This window comes from Salvia splendens, chromosome 10, assembly GCF_004379255.2.
Source record: "Salvia splendens isolate huo1 chromosome 10, SspV2, whole genome shotgun sequence".
Classification (NCBI taxonomy): Eukaryota; Viridiplantae; Streptophyta; class Magnoliopsida; order Lamiales; family Lamiaceae; genus Salvia; species Salvia splendens.
The window spans coordinates 11,656,135-11,674,881 of NC_056041.1; the positions used below are offsets into that span (position 1 = coordinate 11,656,135).

Sequence of the window (18,747 nt, forward strand, 5' to 3'; positions counted from 1 at the left end):
AATTTCGTTCACAACAAGAGATTATGCTTGTTAGATATAGTGGTTTTGATTCAGCGATCGAGCTCAGTTTATTTCTACTAAATTAAAATTGTGTCATTGCTCATGTGGCATAATTATGACGCACACATATTGAAATTTAACTAAAAAAACCTAACCATCACGAGAAAACTCAAATTATGAACCTTAAATCCTGTAAAATCAAAGTCAACTAGTATAACTTAACTTTTTGTAATATGCAAAACGTTAAATTGACGTAAAGTTTGTAGTTTACAAACAATTGTCTGTCTAAATTATTACCCAAGCCAAAGTGGACACTTGTTCTTTTTTAGATTATATCAATAATAAAGAATTATCAAAGTTCGAAACATCAGCAGTTAAATTTAATTGGATTAGTATTTCAATCAGTTTCATATCAATCTTGCTGGCCCCTAGAAAAAGCAGCATTTTTGTACACATACCACTGCTTGTGATAAGCCGATCAGAAATACAATTTAACAGAGAAGATTTAAACCCAAGTGAGAAATCTTGGCTCGAGCAGATATCTCAAAGCTCCACTTGGTTGCTATGTTCCTAGCCAATCTTCCCTGCTCATGACTCGTCACTATCAGCCAAAACGTGATCAGTAGTATGAGATGCTGTAGACGAGCTTCCTGTGGTTTTGTCTCTCAAAGTTCATAATGAGATCGTCAACACATTCCTCCCAATTTCCAGCAGGCTCGATCTGCATATTATTGCATTGAATATTTTAAACAGCTAAAACTACTGTGTCCAATCTCTGGATGGCAACAAGTGTGTACCTCTTGACATAATTGTAGCGCAAGCCGGCCACCAATTGCTGCCTCCTCGTGATTATCTTTTACTTCCAAGTTGATGACTAAAACAGGCTTCAAAAGCACATGCTTCCGATTATGGAGATCTGCCATATGTGCACATACATTCAGCTGATCGAGTACAGAGAGAGATTTTTGAATATATGAAAGAAAGCAACCATCTCCAGAACTAATTTGTTTAATACTTGCATCTAGGGAATCAATGAGTTGGTGGATGTGAATTTTCCATATCAGCAAAAGAAAATATATACTGGTATGATCAATGATGTCAAGTTACACATGACATGTTAACTGTTTAACTGCCCACTTATAGGGGTCTTATGTTGTCTTTGTTCCCATCATCAATGCAGTAGGAAAGAACAGATATATTACCAGAGACCTCAAGTCACCAGGTCTAACAAACTATAGAAATTCACTTCCAGGCAGCACACATAAACATAATAAGCTCTGAAATAAATGTTCGATTACATTACACAATTCATGAGCATATTCAGTTCAAGTATCAAATCAAAATATCTAAAATATTTAATTCCTACAAACATATCTCTTGTTTTCGCAAGAATTTTGATTGTGGAGTAATACTTTCACATCCAAAATAAAGCTTTCAACTTGTAAATTGTTCATTTATAAAATAAACTTCACGATTATAAGGACAAAACCAGGCAGTCTGCTTAGATTTACTAACCTTCAAGAACCATATCAAAAACTTTTTCTTCGAACGTAAGTACGACGTCAAATGTGCCATCTGCAGCATTTTCTTGCCAACGCTGAGGGGCAGTTTTTACTGATAAGTTCCTCTTGAGCATTGGTAGTATTCCATTTCGCCGATATCTGTACAGTTTCAAATATATGAGGCTGAAATACTGAAATATAAAGACAAAAACATTTAAGCTAACATGAGCACGTATATCTATGTCCATTGGTTCATTGAGATATCGGTGGGATATTAAGCATCAAGTTCACAACATCTGCTCCGGAATACTATATTACTCCACCAGACTGGCCCACCAAATAACTTAGATACACACATCTATTGATATAATCCATATTTCTTAGTATTTATGAAGCTACAAAAAAAAACCCTTCAGTATTTCATTTCACAGCTAAGCAACTCCCAAAAAAGAGCGAAATAGGGAAAATCCAGTAATATACCAATATCCAGAGCCACATAAGTTGCCAAACAGACAGTATCACAAAAAAATCTACTTTTTTCACAAAATATAGGAATGAAAAGTATGGGAACTGATGGGGGAAAAGGGCTTTTAGCACATGATGAACTAGAATTCGCCGATTTTGCAGCTAATCAACCAAAAATTAGTGAGAAAAAGAAAAGAAGGGTTACAATTCGGGGTCTTTGCGGCGGAGGTCGTCGAACATTTGCTTGTAGGGGGTGCCGAAATCGTAGACGTTGGGTTCTCTAAGGGAGGGCCCAGGAAGCTTAACGTGCTGCCCAGTTCCGTACGAGGCTACGTCGAAGCCCTCTCTCTCGAGCAGCCAGTGCGCCTCCATGCTCCTGTTCTGGTTCGAAGAGCACACCGTCGCGTGTCGCAGCTTCATCTCCGATCGATCACTCACTCAATTCACCGATTTCTTCTCTCTCTCTCTTTGAAGTGATTGTAATTTGAAATGCTAAGTTTCGTTTTCCAAAACGGGCCGGCCCAATTTTACCTTATCCAACAAGGACTTCGGCCCATTCTTATTATGTTAGAAATAGACTAGTACTACTACTAAAATAAGTAAGATTTATTTGTACAAATATTTTATTTAAAATATTTTGATAATATTAGCGGAGAGCACTAAAAATAAATATAGTTAGGGAAATTGTACGTTGTGTGTTTTATCTTCTAAAAATATTTTCACGTCTTCGCATATACCTCGGTGTGCCAGTAACATCAAAGTGTCTCTATATATATGCATTTCCTAATAAAAAATACAAAAATAAAACTTCTCTTTATCGTTCTTCCTTTGTAAATTTCTTTGTTGAAAGAAAAGAAAATAAGCATCTCTTTTCTTGTCAGTCAGAGAAATTATTTGAAATGGGGTTTGTCTGCGAAGAAAACCATGAAAACGATTGTTTTTGGCCTCTGGCTGGCGATGATCACATTAAATTGTGCCCAAATTTCTGCAAAATTTCCAAAATTTGAGCAACCCACAAAAGGTGATGGCACTCTCAAATTTTTGGTTATTGGAGATTGGGGAAGAAAAGGAGAGTATAACCAATCTCAAGTTGCACTTCAGGTTATTCTCTATATATTTTCTTTTTTTCTTTATTTAATCTCTTTGTGTTAAAAAATTATAGTCTCAAATGAGTTGTATCATGCATGATTTTGATCCATTCAATATTGCCTATTTTGTGTTTTAACATATCTCTAAATATATTGTAAGTGAATTTGATGTGTGCATGCAGATGGGAAGAATTGGAGAAGAATTAGATATAGATTTTGTAATTTCAACAGGTGATAACTTTTATGATAATGGATTGAAAGGGGCCTGCCTTTGTAGAATCTTTTACCAACATTTACACAGCCAAAAACCGTGGTACTCTGGTACTTTTTCTTCACCGAATTCAGTTTTGGAAAAATAATTTAATTCTAGTGAATGATACATGCAGTTTTAGGCAATCATGATTACCGAGGTGATGCAGTTGCACAAATGAGCCCAGTTCTTCAGCAAATTGATAGTAGATGGCTTTGTTTAAGGTCTTTCGTGGTTAATGCAGGTAATAAATTGTTTTAAAAGAGAGAAAATGATGGATGTACTTATTTTATTCATATTGAAACGATGGTGTTATTTTAACAGAATTCGCAGAGATTTTTGTGTTGGATACGACCCCTTTTGTGAATGATTATTTCATAAACCCAGAACATATATATGACTGGCGTGGTGTATTCCCTACAAAGAGCTACACTACCTATGTTTTAAAGGTATCTCAAAAATTCAAATTATACTATTTAATTTATATTATAAAACATGTATTTATGTTTTAAAGGTATCTCAAAAATTCAAATTATACTATTTAATTTATATTATAAAACATGTATTTATTAGTAGGGTTGTGATCAATTGAGATTTTTTTTAGCCCAATTGAGAATTGAGATGCATTATCAGCCACTCATTTTTATTAAATGAGTGGTCCAGAATTTGCCACATGGAAAATATTTTTAGATTAATTAATTATGAAAGGGCAGAATGGTAATTTCATGGTACATTTTATTCAATAAATATTTTTTTAATTTTAATTTTTTTAATTTTTTTAAAATTTTCTTTTGTCAACTACGCATATAATGTCAACTATGTGTACAGTCCATGTCAACTATATATACAATTCATGTCAACTACTGATGTGTATTTTTCGAGCTTTTATAACAATGAACTAATAACACACAAGTAAATCAAATAGCTCTAAAATTACAACCTTTCTGCAAGAGTACAGATGTAGTTGTAGTAAAAGAGTGTCGAATCACAGGGAGGCGTATGATTATTTAACTTGAGATTGACAAGATTAATAAAATAAATTTAAAAACTAAAGTACGAAAATAGAGAAACTCAAGAGATAAAGAACATTGCTCCCAACAACATTCGGATGAATCACTATTGTATTGATTCTATATTCAAGTTCATACGCTATTGAGAATGATGATCAATTTTACACTCTAAAAGTACTTAACATACTTACAGAATTATAGTACTAGTACTAGCTGAACACATAGCCAAAAGTACCTACTCATTAGACTATCATTCCCGCGGAAGCGCAGTAAATACTAGACTAACTTCTCAAAGTCAACAAATATTATGGTTAGCTGAACACTTAACACATAACTTCTTCTCATCAAACTAAACTCCCACGGAAGCGTAGTAAGTATTAATTCAACTTTGAAGACTTTTTTACATCAATATTCACTTATGCATTTTTCTCTGAATAAGGTAAAATTCATAAGTTTTTCATCTATATTATCATCCAATTTCCAAGTTAAAGAGACATTAGAAAGATGCGAAAAATATACTACATTAGATGCATCAAAACATAGCATATATAAAATCTGAACCATAGACAAAAATCAAAGCTAATGATTAAATATAAAATCTCTACAATCAATTCATCCTACTAGTGTTAGGAGCAATGAAGACAAACTAGCCACACATGCTAAAGAAGAAAAACCGTAGACTAATGGTGTTCCCCGATAGCCAGCGGTAGTCCGTCTCCGAGATGATGAAGATTGGATGCCGGATCCTCCTCCCTTCTTCATCCCAATTCGTCTCTTCCCTTCTCAATTTTTTGCTCCCCCCCCCAACTGCTTCTCTAGATTCGTCCTTTAATTCCCTCTTCAAAACCGTCCCAAAAACTGCCGAGTTGCAGTTAGAGTTGAACCACCCGTCCGGGTGGATTTTTGCAACTAAGAATTCACCCGACCGGGTGATAAGAATTCCGCCTTCTCTGGACACTTTACGCCTTGCGAATCTCACCCGACCGGGTGGATTTTGTTGGTGTACAACTCACCCGGGCGGGTGGTGGACTCCGGACTCCGCATGCTTTATATATTTCACCCGACCGGATGTCTTGAATCTGGAAATTCACCCGGCCGGGTGTAAGTTCTGTAATCCTCCAACATGCATTTCCGGCGAACTTTCAACTTTCAACTCTCCTAAACTTCAATAAAAGCACAACTTGATGAGTTATAATTAACATAAAAATGTGTAGTCTAAGGGAAAAAATATAGGAAATATGCTTCGCATCAACTACACACATATAATGTCAACTGCATATACAAATCATGTCAACTATACACATATAATGTCAACTATAAGTTGTTGACATTTGATGTGCAGGCTATTGACGATAATACCCTCGAGTTGACATAATCTATTTGCAGTTGACATTTCAAAAATGTTATGAATGAGTGGCCAAAAATACATCTTAATTTTCAATTAAGCTAAAAAATCTCAACACATAGCCAAAAGTACCTACTCATTATACTATCATTCCCGCGGAAGTGCAGTAAATACTAGACTAACTTCTCAAAGTCAACAAATATTATGGTTAGCTGAACACTTAACACATAACTTCTTCTCATCAAACTAAACTCCCACGGAAGCGTAGTAAGTATTAATTCAACTTTGAAGACTTTTTTACATCAATATTCACTTATGCATTTTTCTCTGAATAAGGTAAAATTCATAAGTTTTTCATCTATATTATCATCCAATTTCCAAGTTAAAGAGACATTAGAAAGATGCGAAAAATATACTACATTAGATGCATCAAAACATAGCATATATAAAATCTGAACCATAGACAAAAATCAAAGCTAATGATTAAATATAAAATCTCTACAATCAATTCATCCTACTAGTGTTAGGAGCAATGAAGACAAACTAGCCACACATGCTAAAGAAGAAAAACCGTAGACTAATGGTGTTCCCCGATAGCCGGCGGTAGTCCGTCTCCGAGATGATGAAGATTGGATGCCGGATCCTCCTCCCTTCTTCATCCCAATTCGTCTCTTCCCTTCTCAATTTTTTGCTCCCCCCCAACTGCTTCTCTAGATTCGTCCTTTAATTCCCTCTTCAAAACCGTCCAAAAACTGCCGAGTTGCAGTTAGAGTTGAACCACCCGGCCGGGTGGATTTTTGCAACTAAGAATTCACCCGACCGGGTGATAAGAATTCCGCCTTCTCTGGACACTTTACGCCTTGCGAATCTCACCCTCGTAAAATATTATAATAAAAACTTGAACTTTTGAATGGGAAAATCAGGCCAATGGGGCAGACCTCTACATGAACGGCCATGATCAACAAATCAGTGACGACGAAAGGTGTGACACCAACTTCTATTTTAATTATAAAGTAGAAATAGAATATCAAATTTGTAACTTTAATTTAATAAATTTTGGAATTGATTTACAGCCCAATTCAGTTTTTAACAAGCGGTGCCGGTTCAAAAGCTTGGAGGGGAGATCTTAAAAATTTAAGCCATGAAAACCTAAAATTCTTCTACGGTGGGCAAGGCTTCATGTCAGTTCAACTCACAAGTTCTGATATGGAAATTGCATTTTATGATGTGTATGGTCAGGTTTTACATAGGTGGAGTAGGTCCAGGTCCAACCAGCTTCTTTCAGATATGTAAAATGTTCAAAGCTAGATTATATTGTAAGAAAATATATAGCCAAGTTAAATCTATATGTAGAGATTTATTATTATGAAAAAGAAGAAACATAGTAGATTGTGAAATACGCAAGGCATTGAATGTGTTTTGCAAATATGTTCACAAAGATGCACTTCTTTTCTAGAGTATAAATATATTCACTACAAAAAAATGTCCAAGGATAATTTTCCATCAATCAAGGGTAGAAGTTTTGGACTTGAGCGGGCTTTAGGGCAGTTTTATGGGCCTGAGGGTAGAATTTTATAGGCTACTAAATAGAAGAAAATAAAGGATATACTATATACTAATTAAGGGATGAGAGTTTGATATAATCATACACTACCTTTGCTTTCATGAAGGATGACTGAATGGCAAGACCATACACCACTTTATAACAAATATTAGTAACAAAGTCATCTTGCACTTTAGGCGAATACTTCATCCGTTCCATTCTAGAAGTCTCATTTGAGAGTTAGTGAAAAAGACAGTGGAATATAAGTCATACTTTTATATAATAGTTTTATAATAAATTATTAGTGAATTGTGAGGCTTATTACCATTTTTGGAATATTCCAACCGGAACCCCTAAAGTAGGACATCCAAAATGGTAAACTGCGATTCCTAAAGTGGGACGAAGGGAGTAATATTTATGAGTTTTTGGTAATTCAAGTATTCAAGTTTCGTCAAACTAGTTGAAGATTGGTTCGATGAATGATTAGCCATCTCAAGAAATTGGCATTACACACACCTCTTGAATAACTATTGAATCACTGAGAAGAAAATTGTAACTTCATTATAACTTTTTTTTTCATATATAGATAATAAAAATGGAAAAAATGTAAAGCGTTTCTCGTTTTAAGATAGGAAAGATACTGAAAGTTCATTTAATAAATTCTTATCCTATAACAAACACACAAAATAGCAACCGGAGTTATAAAATGTGCGTGTGACGTATTGGAATGAATGATAAACGATTTTATAATACAGTAGAAGATAATATTTTGTATTTAATCATACTTTAAGCATAAATTGTTTAATCTGAATAAAATTTTAATTCCTCAAAGTGCAAAGAGTATATTGAAGTTGGAATTACAAACCGAAAATTAAACTGTAAATTATACACTAATTTTTAATAATGAAGCCAATATATTTAACCTATTAATATAAAAAAAGATGAATGAGAGAAAAATAATTATTGAAAAAAATAATCCACAGAAGTCGCACTCAGTGGTCACGTTTTTTAGGTGGATGGCGTAACTATAAATAAATAAATAAATTTAATTTCTTGTTCGGACAAGCAAAATGCATTTAGAGCATCATCAATGGCGACCGTTCCAGCGGAATTTCGATTGGTGTGCCGGAAGTCCGCGCGGGACGTCCGCCATTGTGCAAGGGAGGCACGGATACGGACATCCGCTGCGGACACCAGAGTCCGTGCGGACGTCCGCCATTGCGTTGACTCCCTCGGCGCGGACGTCCCGATTATTGCATTAATTTTTTTTTATTGTGGAAAGTCCGTCGGGATGTCCTTGGAGATGTCCGCCCCTGTGCAGTGGGATATCCGTATGACATGACATGAGGTGTTTTTGGATGTCCGCCGGGATATCCGCATTACTGTTAGGAGCAGCATTTCCAATGGCGGACGTCCGGTCGGACATCCGCGACGGGCGACCAAGACGTCCGCCATTGTAACGAAGGCACTCGGATACGGATGTCCCGTATGGACGTCGTATGTCCTCGGACGTCCGGGCGACGGGCGGGCGGACGACCGCCATTGTGGCATGTGTCGGACGTCCGGGACGTCCGGTATTTATTTATTTTTAAACTCTATATATACGGCTCGTTGAACTTCATTTCATTCGCACCACTTGTGTTAACAAGTTTCTCTCTTCTTTTACTACAAATTTCATTTCTACTTAATGGAGAACGACATGAACTCCCCCGCCACGAGCGAGTCGCAGACTCCGACGTTTCCCGCCGAACTGGAGGGAAACTCTAGCGGAAATGCGACAACGGTTCCTGCAATGTCGGGGATGCAGTCCCAAATGGCGTGTAGGATGGGTGGAATGGGTGGGATGGGTGGTATGATGTCCTCGTACTTCAATATGTATAATTGGATGAGTGGGATGGGTGGTATGGGTAGTATGATGCCCAGGGCAGCGGGGATGGGGGGCATGACCCCAAATATGATGGGGATAGGGATGGGGGCATGACCCCAAATATGATGGGGATGGGTGGGATGATGCCGGAGATGATGCAGACCATGCCTGGGGGAGGGGGTGGCAGGGGCCCTGAACCACTTGCGGAGAATGTCTATCGCCCAGTTATCGATATGTTGTCTACTGATTCCCCCTCCAGTTTTGTTCAGGAGACTCAGATCACCGGCATGGAAACTTTCTCTTTTGAGGAGTTGGGGCTATCTCCAGTCAGGGAGACTCCCGATGATGTGGGGACAGCGGCAAGGGGCAGGGGTAGGGGCAAGGGCCGTGGCAGGGGCAAGGGCAAGGGGAAAGCCACGGGCTCTTCCTCGCCAACTGTGGCAGATGAGGAGGGTGAGGAGGAGACGGGAAAGAGGACGGTCTGGAGAGTATGGGAAAACGTCGCGCTTGCGAAGGCTTGGGTTTCAATAGTCGAGGATCCCTATGTCGGTGCTAACCAGCATATTGACAGACTGTGGCATCGCCTCGCTGAAGCCTACCTCACATACAAACCGGTTGGGGCGAAGTGTCGCATTCCCGAACAATGCCGGAAACAGTGGGAGCGGTTGAGGCCTAAGCTTAGTCGATTTGCCGGCCTCTACCAAAACAATCTCCGCCAGGCAACCATCAGTATGTCCGAGGAGGATGTGAAGAACCGTGCCTTTGCGCAGTACCCCGACAGATCCTTGAAGTTCAAAAATTTCGACCAGTGGGAGGCCTATCTCGTGGTGAAGGATTCCCAAAAGTTTTGTGGGGGTGTCGAATCGGGCTGGCCGAAGCGGACGAAGATCAACGCTTCCGGTGAATACAGCAGCAGTGCTGGTTCGCACGAGCTCCAAGAAGCCGAGGAAGTGGCCCCGCTACCTCAATCAGACTCCCGCCGTCGTCGTCGCCCGATTGGGCAAAAGGCTACGCAGCGGAAGCAGCAGCGGTAGCGGGTCGTTCGAGGTCCAATCGGAGGCGCCTGCTCCCCCAGAAGAGTACGACCGTCTCGCCCGCGCGCAGATAATGACTAGCTTGGTCCGGACCATGCATAGGTGGCATAACACGACCGATCCAGTGTATAAAAGGATGTTGAAGGATGTCATCGATGGATGCCGGTGCGATTTGGGGATGCCACCCATTGGAGATGATGGCGCCGAGATTAGCGGCGGGGACGACAGGGGCGGCACGGGCGACGAGGACAACGCGGAGTGAGCCGAGAATGTATGACTATGCATTTTTTCTTTTTTTGTATGACTATATATTTTTTTCTTTTTTGCATGACTATGTATTTTTTCTTTTTTATTATGTAATTTTCCCGTATTCCGTGTCAAAATTACAATTCCGTTACGTAATTAAATAATTGTGATTTTTTTTAATTGCGGGAAGTCCTAATGGGAAGGGCGATGAGAAGAGCGGATTGTGTAGGGGAAGTCTTAGTGACGTGGTAGTGGGATGGGAAGTCCTAGTGACGTGGCAGGAGGTGTTTTTGGGAAGTTCTAGTGGATGTCCGAGTGGGACATCCGTGCATTGGAGATGCTCTAATGCTCTAACATCAACAACTATTCAACAGTCAGGTGACTTTCTATAGAAGCCATTTTTTCTTCAAAATTTCTAAACCCTCATCACTTTTCTCTCTCTAAAATCTTGGGGGTTTTCCTAATTCTGCATTAGGGATTTCTAATTGGACTGGCCGCTCGCATTTACCGATGGATTTTCGCAGCAAGAAACTCATTAATGACCCAAACGGTTACGATTATTCCACACTCGCTACTCTTTGATTTTTTGTTTGCGATATTTTTTAAAAAAATTTCGTACTCATGTTGGTTCTGCATTTTCGTTTTCGCGACTTTTTGTGTGAAATTCTTCTTGTTTTTTTGTGGAGGTTTATGGAATTGTGCGGATTGATGCATGCATTTGCACTTTAATTTTTTCTCGACTTTGACTTTTTCTGGTTTCGGTTGGGAGAGGCCAATTTCGGATTATGCTCTATTTCTTATTGGTCGTGTAGATGTGAATTATAACCGGCCAATTCCACTACCTGTACTGATGCAATCGCACAGATTCTTGTGTGTATATGTGCAAATTTGTGTGGAAATTACACTTAATGAAGTTCACTGAGAGCAGCGCCTACTTGATTAGTATTTTGTTTTTTGCATTTCTTTGAATTGGAAATTCGATCTTGTGTATTTCTTTTTATTTTCTTGTCGTTTTACTTTTACTCATGTTTATCTTGAATTCTGAGTGAAATGCACCATTGCTAGTGTGTTTTGTGTTGATTGAAATGGTGTATCATGCTTTTAGGCTTGTTCATTATTCCGGCTGGACTGTTAGTCTGTTACTGCTGCCAACTCTATGATATTGGATGCTTGTCGTTTTACTTTTACTCATGTTTATCTTGAACTCTGTCTTTTTCTTCAGATACTTGGGGATTGGATATATGTTATTGTAACTTTTCAGCTTTGTAAGAGATGATTTAAAAACCTTCTTGTCATTCAAGCTGGCCCAGAATGCATGTTCTATTTCCATGTTAGTTTAGCGCATTTGATTTTTATTTATGTACTTCTTGCTGCAGATGTTGTAACAGAGTTCATTGAGGGTCTGGTGGAAACCTATCCTGGGTTGCAGTATTTGGATGGTTTCCCTGATGTAAGTAGCTAAATAACAAAATATCTTATCCTGCATCAATGAACACATTACTTCTTATGTGCATTGTCCCCAACTGATAGACATCTTTTAATGTAGGTCAAAGTTGTATTTCGTGCTGATGTTTCTGGTGCCACTTATGACAAAGTAGCCGTAATATCAGGTCCAGACATCGATAGCTGCTTGTCTTTGTTATCAGTCGTTGTTGTTAGACATATACATAGTAATTTGCAGATGAGATATTCCAGTTTGACCACTATGGAAAGAATACGACCATAAGAGGATCTATAACTTTACATGGTGGTGTTGCATGATGACTGTAAATGGTTTTGACAAGAAATTTTCTATGGTAATATGAAGATATAAGAACATCTTCATTTGGTTCCACTTGCTCTTGTTTCCCTGCTACAGCGGAAAATCATATTTTGCTGTCACTTTACTTGGTCTGTTGGGAATTTTGATTGCCCGAGAAGGAAATAGTAAGATTGACAATTCTACAAAGGGAAAATAGATAATTCTATGTGGGAAGTGGCATACCTCTGTGCTAGTTAGACGTCAAATGTACTAACTGTTAAGAGCTCAAATTTTGATTAGAAGCTCTCTAAGCACACTGATGAACCTGGTGAAAGTTACTTAATGTACAGGAGGTGGAAGTGGTCATGAGCCTGCTCATGCTGGATTTGTTGGAGAGGGGATGCTTACTGCAGCAATCTGTGGGGATGTTTTTGCCTCACCTCCTGTTGACTCCATTCTTGCAGTAAGTTTTGATTTGCTAATAGATGACATTGTTACTTGATTTGTAGTCTTTTTCGTTTTGATCTTGTTTTACATGATCATTATAAATCTTTTGCATTAGGGCATCAGAGCTGTAACTGGACCTTCAGGGTGCCTCCTGATTGTCAAGGTATCTGTTACTGAAGTTCCCACGTTTCTTGTCAACTTTAAGACAACCTTTTGCTTTCAACATATTTTCATTTTATTCTGTGTCGTTGTCTCGCTTGTGCAAAAAAATATTGATCCTGTTAGGGGATATGTTGTGGTGTTGTTTTGTGTGTGTGTTGTGTTCAGTTTTAATAACAATAATAATAATATCTTGTTATGTTTCTGTTCAGAATTACACCGGGGATCGCCTAAATTTTGGATTGGCAGCTGAGCAGGCGAAGTCTGAAGGTTATAAAGTGGAGGTAGGTCCCTCAATATATGGAGGCAGCTTATTATGCTTAAAATTTGATGGTTGGCTGATATGGGCATACAAGGCTTGTGTTAACAGATGGTAATTGTTGGTGATGACTGTGCTCTACCACCTCCGAGAGGCATAGCTGGGAGAAGAGGTTTAGCTGGAACCATTCTTGTTCATAAGGTTGTTTATATATCTTTTTGATCCACCATTATGATCTTTGTTATCTTTCTTATCTTCATGCTAGCCAATTTTAGTCTGCCTATTTATTTTCCATATTAGTTTTTGCGCTATTGTTGAAATGAAGCATTCCATGCTGATGATAACAGAGTTTTCTACGTGAAAATTATTCGCTTGTTGAATAATGCAATCATGTCAGACATTAATCAAATTATATCATAAAATATCAATATTCTAAATTTCAGGGCTGCATTCATACACTAGTTGTCATACATCACCCAGTCTCTCTGTATAATACATTTGAGAAGCATCAATTCTGTATGTACTTTTGTTTCTGATTTTGCAAACTCAAATTGTGAATCACAGATTGCTGGAGCAGCAGCAGTTTTGGGCCTCTCTTTAGAGGAAGTTGCTGCTGAAGCAAAACGAGCATCAGATATGGTTGGGACTATGGGTGTTGCATTGTCAGTCTGCACATTGCCTGGTCAAGTGACTCCAGATCGTTTGGGCCCTGGAAAGATGGAGCTTGGCCTTGGAATCGTAAGAAGTTACTTTGAATATATTAATATTAATTGGAATCACAATTAGTTTTGGTTAGGACTTAGGAATGTTTCAAATTATCAGCATTTGCATATGTGGCTTTGCTTTATGATATCTTAATCAGATGCATTTTAACCTTGATTATTGACTTGGAAAATTTTATGAATCTAATTAAGATTTGACCTGTTGACACTGTTTTCTGATCTTTTATTCTATACAAGGAATTGTGTATGTTGAATGCCTAAAGGTTTTTAATCCTCACAGCTGTAGTAAGTTTTTACTAAAATCTGCAGTCACGATAGAAGGAAATTTGATAAAGTTACTTACTGCATGTCGTATGTCGCATGTCACATGTATGGAAAGTGATCGATACTCACTGCTTGCCTTGTAGCATGGAGAACCAGGTGCTGCTGTGGCTGACCTCCAACCTGTTGACATTGTGGTCTCTCATGTCCTGAAGCAAATATTGTCAACGGTATGCAAGTAATTATTAATATTTATCTTGTATAATCTAGTCGGTCTCAATAATATATCCCTTTGAAGACTTGTATGTGTTGGATGTCATCTCCTGATCCTAGTGCACAACATGTCTAATTCCTGGTTTATGTAGGAAACAAATTACGTTCCTATTACACGTGGTAGTAGAGTTGTGGTGATGATCAATGGGTAAGCCTGGAGCCTAATGTCTCTTTATATTATGACACATGCTGTCCATGCTCCTAATCATTTAATTTTTAATCCTTTTGCCCCTATTAAACTTTCACAATGGCTGAGTGCAGATTAGGGGCCACTCCTCTTATGGAACTGATGATCGCTGCTGGAAAAGTTATTGCTGGACTGCAGCTGGAATATGGAGTGGCTGTTGAGAGAGTATACACTGGTTCATTTATGACCTCTCTCGACATGGCAGGTGAGTTCATACTGGCTAGAATGTATGCATATGAGAATGATAAATTTATATAATCATTTTTTTATTTTCTGTTGCAGGATTTTCAATCACTGTGATGAAGGCAGACCAAGCAATTTTGAACCAGTTGGATGCTCCAACTAGGGCTCCAAATTGGCCTGTTGCTGTTGATGGTCAGTCTCACTCTATTACATTCATATGCTGCCTACTGGTTTTGAGATATTTATTAGTGAATTGAGATCAACCTGTAACTGAAATAGATATGCAATTTTATAATTGTCTCAGGTAACCGCCCAGCCACAAAAATCCCTGTTCCTGTTCCACCATCTCGTTCTAAAAAGAATGATGAGGTATGCTGTCAGCTTTAGAAAATATCGTACAACTTGGCCAACAGAAACTAATTTTGAGAACCTGCCATAGACAAGATATCTGTCAATATGAGATTTGAAATTCAAAGAACCCCGCCTCTTTATTGATCTCTTTGTGATCTACAGATGACTACTTTTCTTTGTAAATGAAACAATAGCTAGTTGTATCCTAGATTCACTTTGACGCAGTACAATATTCATTAACGCATCTTTATGAGCCTCACTGCATCTTTTTGGCTGCTTTTTCTGGTTAGGTATTGAGTCGCCCTGAACAACTAAGTACTTTGGGGCATATACTTGAAGTGGCTATCGAAGCAGCCGCAACTTCAATTATCAATCTCAGGGACAATTTAAATGATTGGGACAGCAAAGTTGGTGATGGTGACTGTGGATCAACTGTAAGTGTATATTATAGTCTTCTAAGAATATGTGAATCTGGATGATCAAGGGATTCTAATTTCATTTGATTTTTTAGATGTCCAGAGGCGCTTCAGCCATTCTTGAAGACATGAAAAAGTGGTGAGCCTCCTTTTCTCAATCTCCCTTCCTTCTCCTTGTGCCGGTGGCATTTTTGGTGTGCTAAATGGTGATTAACATACAGCAGTGCAGTGGTCCAGTGCTTTTTGCTTTACAGTATAATTATTGAATGGTTGAAGTTACGCTTTTCCTTTTTCACTGTGTTTGTTGATATGTATATAATGAAGCCTCGTCTTGGGAATAAACAAATCAGAAATGGCTGTGCAGTAAAGTATTCATGTTTTTGCTACTGCCTGCTTATGTCATGACCAAAGTTGAAAGCAGATCCATCACCAAAGTTCAGCGACAGGGCTTTGTATCCATTTACCTTTGGTAACCACTGTGGAGACTGAGAGATTATCATAAATTGATCAGCCTTTGTGGGCTTAACTGCGAGCCCTCTTTCTGTTGGATTTTAGCTGTTTGTAGTAATTTAAGCGGGGCTTACTTTGGCTGAAAATGAGGATCATTGATTGTATTTCTAATAATTGAGTTTGATTGAAGTAGCCGTATCACTACCTTTTTCAGTTTCTTACTCTGCATTTCTTCTGAAATCTACTTTCCAGTTATCCTCTGAATGATCCTGCTGAGACTGTCGCTGAAATTGGATCTTCAATAAGAAAAGTCATGGGAGGAACAAGCGGCATCATGTATATTCCTTTCATATAGTCATTTCTGACACTGTATTCTGGTTATGGATGTTGCTTATCAGTTATGACTGAAGACTTTTGCATTCTTTCCTTTTCACAATAATAGATACGATATATTCTTTAAGGTGGCTTATGCACAGCTGAAGGCAAATAGTCATGCTGGCATCACAGCACTACAATGTGAGATGACTGAATGACTTATAGCTTTTATATTTGACTTGTGCACCTGACACTATGATAACTCAGAGCTTCTTGATATAGGGGCTGATGCTCTTGAAGCTGCTATTGCTGCAGTCAGTAAATACGGTGGTGCCAAAGCAGGTTACCGGACCTTACTGGATGCTCTCATTCCAGCATCATCCGTCCTTAAAGAGGTCAGATGCTGCCTACTCTCTCCACTCAATTTTTAATTTTGGTCCAAAATATTTTAGCTAAATATAAAAGGCTTTATGGACAGAAATTGGCTTCTGGAGAAGATCCTGTTGAGGCATTTGTTCTTTCCGCTGAAGCAGCTGTTGCCGGTGCTGAATCAACTAAAAGCATGCAAGCACAGGTGATTGTTAATCATGAATTTTGATATTATGTATTGCAATTGTGCCATCATAAATATCGAATATAATCCTGACTATCATCATTTTTTAGTTCTATTTTGAACTATTGACTTGGACAAGTTAATACCTAAACTAAAGGAAACTATGCAAATTTATCCCAGAAGAGTAGTAGGACTGTAGGAAATTTAACATGGATTAGAAAAATTACCTGAAATTCTCGAACATGAGTTTTTGCAATGGTTTGAGTATAAATTGGTCTTTGAGTATAAATTGCCATTGGTCAAAGCCGATAATTTAGGATAGAACTATTTAGCCTAAACCATATGGTTATCTAGGAATGTGGAATATGTAAAAAGAAAAGATGACTAAGAAACCTTTTCAAGTTATGCAGCAGTGACTAACGAGCAAAAGGGTTTGCAGGCTGGGCGGTCATCATATGTGTCGGCTGATATTCTAGCATCAGTTGCAGACCCGGGGGCGATGGCTGCAGCGTGTTGGTACAAAGCAAGCGCGTTAGCTGTAAAGAACAAGTGCAAGGGGGTTGATGAGTAAGGTTAAGAGGCATTGATATCCTTGCGGCATCCTTTTTTTTTGTTCTCGAGGAGGGGAATTTTTGTTGAGGATCAGCTTTCCGCTTATGCTATTGGTGCTGGTGCTGGTGCTGGTGCTGGTGCTGGTGCATAAAGCTGTGAGAGCGTTATATTCCATCATGTTATGTTGTCACCTGTCTTCTACTATCATATTCATCACTCAACTTCAACTATCCATTCAATCTCTTTTACTACTTGAGACCATTCAACAAATTTTGGCATTATCATGATTGATGCCCTAGGTAAGCTCATCATGTATCTTCTTTTCTCTCTCCTATGACTCATCAGCTCATGTGGTGAACTCCACTCGATCAACTTGCTGGTTAGGCGGACTCCATTGCTTGTTCGGAACTGATCAGTTTGTCTTTAGATTTGGCCATTTATCGCTCCTTTTCCGAGGTGATCAAGTTGTTCCTGCATCCTGCCGCTTCAACACTTTTTAGCCCCGGTGTACTCAAATTCATACTTTTAAGCGTGATTTTACGAACTTCACAATTCCAAATGGATTGGATTGGGGTCAGCTAAGTTTATGGCAGGCCTCATTTTTTTTTACTTCTGACCCATCGGGCCAAGCCCAAACCTGCTACTTTTGACGGCTTTAGAATATACGAGTATGAGTTAAGAAAATCGTTCAGTTGATTAGTGTACTTTCCATAATATTCTAATTTAAAATGGAAGATACAAATAGTTTATGCATAACAAATGATGAAATGAAGTATATTCATCAAAAAAATGACAAACATTTACACCATAACAATTTCATTCTCGAGTCATCTTAAACTTGCTATTTGGTGATATCTTCTCCCCCGGTTTGCCATCCACAACATAGCCCTGGTGTGGTACATGGCTAAAATATCTTCAATTCAATTCTCCTGAACTCTAATGAGACAATTTGCTTGAACTAGGAGCACTATCAGAATGAATATTGTCTTGCTTATAGACTATAGATGACTTCCTCGACTTGCTTCTTCGTGGTTTTGTTTGATTCTTCATTTGTTTCATCTGTATTGTAAATTTTCGATTCTGTAACTTTTTCTGTGCACTCTCTCTCTTTTTTCTTATCACTTATCGTCTGAAGGAGAGGACTGAATTGTGACACTTAAATTGATCTAAAATTTTCGAAACTTAATTCTCCTTGCTTGGAATGTCGGCTTACTCGAGCACCATCGATGCCGCTGTTCCCTCCACCAATCAATATGTCATCAGTTCCAGCGATGATGTCCATCATCAACCATTTCAGCTTCAACCCCATGGATTGGTGAAAATTTGTAAAATCTGATTTTTTTTATTTTTTTTTATTACTAATATATGAGCAATATACTGATTTTATCTTAATATTCAAAAGAATATGACTGAACTAATGAGATTATGACAAATAACATTAGATAAAATAAATAAAACATAAAATAAAAGGAGAATTTAAATTTTTTTTTTGTTATTAGCCCAACTCTTGATATCCATCGGCAAGTCT

The 18,747-nt window shown here is 38.2% G+C and overlaps 2 protein-coding genes and 1 pseudogene across 2 annotated transcripts; 2 read left to right on the forward strand and 1 right to left on the reverse strand.

Annotated features, from left to right (window-relative positions):
* Positions 1–372: 372 nt before the first annotated feature.
* On the reverse strand, positions 373–2,515 carry LOC121752089 (RNA polymerase II subunit A C-terminal domain phosphatase SSU72-like). Its single transcript, XM_042146971.1, has 4 exons — positions 2,173–2,515; positions 1,516–1,661; positions 798–916; positions 373–721 (listed from the first exon to the last, which is right to left on the reverse strand). Exons 1-4 carry the CDS (start codon positions 2,385–2,387, stop codon positions 620–622), a joined length of 582 nt encoding a protein of 193 aa, XP_042002905.1. The 5' UTR covers positions 2,388–2,515; the 3' UTR covers positions 373–619.
* A 115-nt stretch (positions 2,516–2,630) lies between these two features.
* On the forward strand, positions 2,631–6,953 carry LOC121752611 (annotated as a pseudogene).
* Positions 6,954–10,744: 3,791 nt separating this feature from the next.
* On the forward strand, positions 10,745–17,522 carry LOC121752088 (putative 3,4-dihydroxy-2-butanone kinase). The gene is made up of 20 exons (XM_042146970.1): positions 10,745–10,900; positions 11,727–11,800; positions 11,897–11,960; positions 12,442–12,554; positions 12,654–12,701; positions 12,910–12,981; positions 13,068–13,157; positions 13,521–13,694; positions 14,086–14,169; positions 14,305–14,360; positions 14,474–14,604; positions 14,682–14,774; positions 14,887–14,951; positions 15,224–15,367; positions 15,445–15,488; positions 16,052–16,135; positions 16,242–16,315; positions 16,397–16,509; positions 16,593–16,688; positions 17,107–17,522. The coding sequence occupies exons 1-20, from the start codon at positions 10,861–10,863 to the stop codon at positions 17,236–17,238; spliced, it is 1,791 nt and encodes a 596-aa protein (XP_042002904.1). The 5' UTR covers positions 10,745–10,860; the 3' UTR covers positions 17,239–17,522.
* The last annotated feature ends 1,225 nt before the right edge of the window (positions 17,523–18,747 follow it).

Bases quoted from the DNA above. Each gene is read 5' to 3' on its own strand.
- LOC121752089 (XM_042146971.1), bottom strand. From the start codon at position 2,387: ATGAAGCTGCGACACGCGACGGTGTGCTCTTCGAACCAGAACAGGAGC. The intron at 1,662-2,172 runs GTAACCCTTCTT...GAAACTGTACAG, and splicing joins CGCCGCAAAGACCCCGAATT to ATATCGGCGAAATGGAATAC. The intron at 917-1,515 runs GTTAGTAAATCT...CACATATGGCAG, and splicing joins TTTTGATATGGTTCTTGAAG to ATCTCCATAATCGGAAGCAT.
- LOC121752088 (XM_042146970.1), top strand. From the start codon at position 10,861: ATGGATTTTCGCAGCAAGAAACTCATTAATGACCCAAACG. The intron at 12,702-12,909 runs GTATCTGTTACT...GTTTCTGTTCAG, and splicing joins GGTGCCTCCTGATTGTCAAG to AATTACACCGGGGATCGCCT. The intron at 16,316-16,396 runs GTGAGATGACTG...TTCTTGATATAG, and splicing joins TGGCATCACAGCACTACAAT to GGGCTGATGCTCTTGAAGCT.